The sequence below is a fragment of the Egretta garzetta genome, unplaced genomic scaffold, assembly GCF_000687185.1.
Source record: "Egretta garzetta isolate BGI_Z169 unplaced genomic scaffold, ASM68718v1 scaffold212, whole genome shotgun sequence".
Lineage (NCBI taxonomy): Eukaryota > Metazoa > Chordata > Aves > Pelecaniformes > Ardeidae > Egretta > Egretta garzetta.
This window is the reverse complement of record NW_009258759.1, coordinates 202,785-205,201: the sequence shown is the minus strand read 5'-3', so window position 1 is coordinate 205,201 and position 2,417 is coordinate 202,785. Positions and strand designations below refer to the sequence as shown.

At 52.2% G+C, this 2,417-nt stretch overlaps 1 protein-coding gene across 1 annotated transcript in view; it reads right to left on the bottom strand.

Annotated features, from left to right (window-relative positions):
• The window catches only part of CEP250 (centrosomal protein 250), a gene marked incomplete at its 5' end in the record, with an annotated part of 15,086 nt that overhangs the window by 11,790 nt on the left and 879 nt on the right, over window positions 1-2,417 (bottom strand). The window contains 4 exons of the mRNA XM_035889014.1: window positions 562-792; window positions 979-1,125; window positions 1,404-1,548; window positions 2,081-2,263. Coding sequence (XP_035744907.1) covers window positions 562-792; window positions 979-1,125; window positions 1,404-1,548; window positions 2,081-2,263 — 706 coding nt within the window. The remainder of the gene's footprint in view (window positions 1-561; window positions 793-978; window positions 1,126-1,403; window positions 1,549-2,080; window positions 2,264-2,417) is intronic.

The window sequence follows — 2,417 nt, the reverse complement described above, 5'->3', positions numbered from 1 at the left end:
AACCAGCTAGAGGAGAACGAGCTCCTCTCCTCTGGGCTGAAAGTTCAAGAGCGTCTGCTCTATACCGCACTAGCACCCAGGGCTGCCAAAAGGCACTGGCACTGTCAATGCGAAAGGGATGTGCAAGGCCCTACTGGGTTGCCCGGGGCCAGACAGCTCCTTCACGACAAGCATACATATCCCAGACTACGTGGTTTTGTGCAAAAAAACCCCCCCAAAAACCACAAACCAAGAAAGGACCAAAATGTCACCTACTAGTAGTAGCCCCGCTCAGATTCATGGGCAACACAACCCTCTCTTTACAGCTTATCAAAAGCCAAAAAAGAGACCAGCACAGACAAATGGATTAAAAGAACCTGTAGAAGCAGAGGACAGCTCAGAGAATTGCAGAAAAGCCCTGCAAGCCATCCACGCGTTTCCAACAAGAAGTAAAGAAAGCCTTTGGACCTCCAGCACTACCAAGTGTCTCCTTGACAAAACCTCTGCAGAACCCAACAGGTAACAGCTTCACTGAGCCAAGCAGCCAAAAGCCCACCCAGAAGCACCAGGTTTTGGTCTCACCTGACTCAGTTTCTCTTGGGTCTCTGCCTTCTCTGCTGCCAGCGTCCTCAGCTCGACCCGCAGCCCCTCCTGCTGCTCCTCCGCTTGCTTCAGCAGCTGCTCCAGGTGGGCTTTCTCTGCGCACAGCTCTTCACTTGTCCTTTTACACAACTGCAGCTTCTCCTGGTCAGAGGCCCTTGCTCTCTCCACCTTGTCCACTTGACCACACAGAACTCCATTCTCTTGCTCCAGCTGCAATCACAGAAGCGCAGAGGAAATCAAATACAGTACGATTTACTCTGCCAGAGGTTTGGCTTGCACACAAAAAGGAAGAACGTTGCCATGGTCAGGCAGTCACACTGTCGGAAGGCAGCAAGTCTGGGAAGAAGCAGCAGCTGGAGGCAAACACCTGGCAAGGTCTTTGGCAACTCTGCTCACCTGCAGCACAAGCTTGTTCAGTTGCACTTTATCCAGGGCAAGAGCTTCATTGATCCTGCTCATGTTGACTGTTGCAGCACGTAGATCGGCCATTTCAGCAGTCAGCTTATTCTGAGCCCCTGCCAACTCTGTTGCTGACTGCTCTGCCTGAGAAGACAAAAGCACAATATGAAAACAAAGGCAGGAAACCCCCTGACTTCAAGCAGTGACTCCACACCCCTTTGTGTCTCTGACGTACTCCCAGTTCAGAGATCCCAAGAAAGATGGGTGCACTAACTACCCCAAAGAGCCTGTGGGGCCTGGTAACCATTTCCAAGGAGAACAACATCTTCCCTGTCTTCTACTGCCAGAAATAGCATCTGTGGTGGTCTTGCTATCCCTGCTCCCTCTCCCACAGGCGCTGCCTAGCAGTGAGCTGACCGTACCTTCTCCAGGGCCATGGCAAGCTCCTGTTTCTCTTGCTTCAGCAGATCCCTCTCAAGGGATTCCTCCACCAGTCTCTCGTGCGCCACTACCAACTCACTCTGTAAGAATGACTGTTTTCCTTCAAGCGCCGCTAAGTCCTTCAGTCTACAAGAAGGGGGGAGACAAACAAGCTGTTACTGTAAACACATCCTCATTTCCAAACCCAAGAGGACATACGATGTCCCAGACTGAAGGATTGCCAACGGCTTTCTCTTTACCCCTAAAGAATGCTGGAATTTCCTGACTAGAGCTGCATCACGCTCTGGCACTGATGCAGGTGAAACACTCATCACTGACAACATAAGAGAAGCTTCCAGAAATTACAGAACAGGTTGCTGAATCCCTGCCTTCAGGGTTCAATTCTTTGTTCTCCTTAAAGCCACTCTGAACCTCTCATGTTTCTGCTTATGCCTGTCATCAGCTGCTCTGCTCAGGTTCGGGACGGTTTTTTTCAAGGGTCATAAGAAAGTGCAAGGAGGCAGCTACGCTGGACGTCAGTAGGTAGCCAGGCCTGCCCACATGCTCCCTTCCCCCTCCTATGCTACGACTGATGAGCGTGCAAAATGCATTCTTTCACGGCGGGCCTCCTGAACTCCAGCAACGCCCACCCCTGCCCAGAGAAAGCTTTAGCACTCACAGGAGCTCCTGCTCACGACGTGCTCTCTCCATCGTCTGTTGCTGCTCCACCTTTTCCCCCTGGGCTGAAGCTTCCTTCAGCTGCAGTTCAGCGATGCCTTGGCGCAGACGCGAGGCTTCTTGCTCCGTCACTTCAAGCCGGTGCTGTAGCTCTTCCCTGCTTTTCTCCAGGTTTGCACAGTCACTGCAGAGACAAGGCTCCGTTAGAAGAATGACGAGCCCTGAAGAGTCACCCGTCCCATTGTCATCCTTCCAGGATGGAGTTGTGGGGAGCACGGGAAAGAAGAACTTGCCCTTCCCCTCGCAAGGTCACTGAAGAGGGAAAGAGAAAGGCAGGC